Source organism: Acaromyces ingoldii (assembly GCF_003144295.1).
Source record: "Acaromyces ingoldii strain MCA 4198 unplaced genomic scaffold FA10scaffold_21, whole genome shotgun sequence".
Lineage (NCBI taxonomy): Eukaryota > Fungi > Basidiomycota > Exobasidiomycetes > Exobasidiales > Cryptobasidiaceae > Acaromyces > Acaromyces ingoldii.
The window spans coordinates 1-2,823 of NW_020290267.1; the positions used below are offsets into that span (position 1 = coordinate 1).

A 2,823-nucleotide genomic window follows, 5' to 3' on the forward strand; every position below is an offset into this window, starting at 1 on the left:
GGGAACAATGGGAACAATGGGAACAATGGGAACAATGGGAACAATGGGAACAATGGGAACAATGGGAACAATGGGAACAATGGGAACAATGGGAATAATGGTGACAATAGGAACAATGCGAATAATGATTTCCACAAGGCGTATCTGGTGAAAATTCAGGCCAAAATACAGTCCGGCTCCCTGAAAATCTCCAGACTTTTGAAAATCTCTAGAATGCCAAAATAAGTTCGAACATCTTTCTGGTGATGCAGAGCTGTCGATTTAGATTTTGGTCCAAGAACTGATCCAATCTCAGTCTCGTGCCAGCAGAAGCGGATTCTTGAATTCTATACAGTGGACAGATTGAACTTTTGATGTTTCAGCTTCTTCCTACACGAAATAAATTTCTGGTAGCGTATTGGATCGATCACAGCTCTGGGGTAGACGAAATGCAACTTTTAGCAACCACAGAGATCAAGAGAGCACTTAGCGGAAATATTCTGTATCTAGCACTCGGTGTTAGATATCTTTACAAAGCCCGGAGACGGCCTGTCTTGAAGTATTGTTTGGTATTGATGTATCTCAGAATCCTTTCATTTACTGGATTGACACTCGACAAAACATTAGTTGGTGGCTTGAAGGCAGAGGCGTTTGATTGTGGCTGCAGACTTTCCCGAGCTCAACAAGGTAAGCCACCTTTTGCCATTGGATCCTCTCTCGACCTTATTGGAGCATTTCGTAGCCGATTTGCCAATACTCGCTGGCTGTGATCTCCATCCGCAGCAGGCTTGCAGCCCTTTTCGAACCTCTCAAGGGACATCATACATGCAGAATGTAATCAAAGCCGTTCCTTCGCTTGAATGACTTCTGTGGACGATACCTGAAATCTTGTGGACAGTGAGACTATGCCACCAAGTCAGGGCACATGCACTTTGATAGAACTTGCTTGTTCTGCTTGTTCTGGTCTTGAGACAAAGAGGCAGTAGCAGCTTTGCCAGGACACAGAGTCTGCCAGAACAAGAGACAGCTCTTCAGAGATCGTCACGCTGGGTTGAACTGTTCTCGTATGGTCTTCAGACAGACTTTTGTGTACTGGAGATCTGCATTTGTCTCAGCTCAGGAAACACTCGGTTGACGCTACACCTACCCCCTCCCCCCAGCAACAGAAAGCGTTCATGGCACGCCGATAAGAATGCTGAAGGGGATACTAGAGTTGATGTTGTTGCTCTTATCGCCCTTGTCGGTTGGCTCTAGACATGTCATTGTTGCTGCTCGAAGGTAGCTTTTACCGTCAGTCTTAAGCCTAAAACTAAACCCAAATTTTATCTTGCTCTAACCTAAATCTGATCAACCCCGCCACGGGTCGCCAAGGCCTGACTTGGCACTCAACTTCGGTGTCCGGTGGGCCTCGCATTGGCTTCGGCGGCTATCTTCCATCCGCTTAAGTTCAAGTCGGATGGCAGCGTTGGCAATCTGGACTGCGACGCCAACGCTGCCTTTCAGGTTGACTTCATCCGTTGTCCGTCTTTCGGGAAGAGCCTCGCCGACGCCGCATACACCGACGTTTGCGACTCGAATCAATTTGAACTTCACCTGAGGTGGACCGCGAGCAAGACGGACTTGCTGAAGAGTGTCTTGGTCATTGAAGGCAAGGCGCTGCAGATGATATCCCTGCCAATCACCGTATTCGCCAACTTCATGCGCGTTTCTATCATTCAGCCTTGCTGCAATAAACAGGCGCTACGTACTACCAACATTGATGCATCGGACCTGATTTTACTTTTGACACGGTCGCCGTCACGCTCTCGCCGCCCGTTAGGTCACCAAGGGAAAGGCGCTCGGCTTTGTCTTTTCCCAGAAACCCGTTCTGGCACTTCCTTACTGCCAGTCCAGCTTTAGCCCGACGCTCGGTAAAAGTTGTTCGACCTCTTCCAGCGCGGCTCGGGCTAAGATTCGCTCCTTGGCCAGCGAAGTGAGCGTAGTGTCATCTAGGAGCACGTTGGCAAGTCTTAGGGTTACTACGGACTGCCCAGAAAAGGCAACCGGGGTTAGGCAAGGAGACCTAGACCGTTCGAAAGAGCAGATTGAGGCCTATGCGGATCATTAGGACCAAAAAACCAGGGGTTGGCGGATTGTAGGAGCTGTCCCAAGAGCAAAAATAAAAAAAGCATCTATGTCTAAGTAAAGTACGTGAAAAAAGACTAACCCTTGGACAGAATTTTACACAGCTAGATAGAGCAGAGAAATACGATTCCATTGGTACAAACAGCATGGTTGTAACATGCCTGATGGCTGAGAACGAGGCAAATGACCTAATTTTAAAGGACAAGCATGTCAGTGACAAAAAAATCAAAGTTGGGGATGGCGTAGTGGTAGAGCCACGCGTCCTTATCTATCAGCACGTGCAGAAATCTGAAAAACCTGGGTCTGGCCCCACACCACGATCTCAATCAGCATATCAGCATCATCAGCGCATCAACATGGAAGAAGAGCTGGATGTGGACCGCTGGTGCACCACCATGTACCCCCACCAGCTTCTGGAGACAATTGGACGCCCCAGCACAACCTTTGTGCTTGCCAACCATGCCCCCCAGATCCAAGACAACCCCAAGTACAAGGATTGGATGTATGTGGCACGCTCCTCTCTCTATCTGCTTGTCCCACCATCCCACAAAGCATACATCATCCGGCAGCTACACAACCGGCTGTTTGTGATCCTAGCAAGCAAGTACCCACGGACATTGACGCAAGGACAGCACACCATCACGCTATCCATGCTGGTGGAAGTGCTTGAGGAAAGCCATTGCCATTCTGTGCGGGTGCAGGCCCATGGGATGAAACATC

General features: G+C 48.9%; 1 protein-coding gene across 1 annotated transcript; it reads left to right on the forward strand.

Annotated features, from left to right (window-relative positions):
• Window positions 1-2,417: 2,417 nt before the first annotated feature.
• Window positions 2,418-2,823, forward strand: FA10DRAFT_96236 (hypothetical protein; the record flags this gene model as incomplete). The annotated part of the gene is made up of 1 exon (XM_025525820.1): window positions 2,418-2,823. A coding segment is annotated over exon 1 (364 nt), but the record flags the coding sequence as incomplete, so codon positions are not given.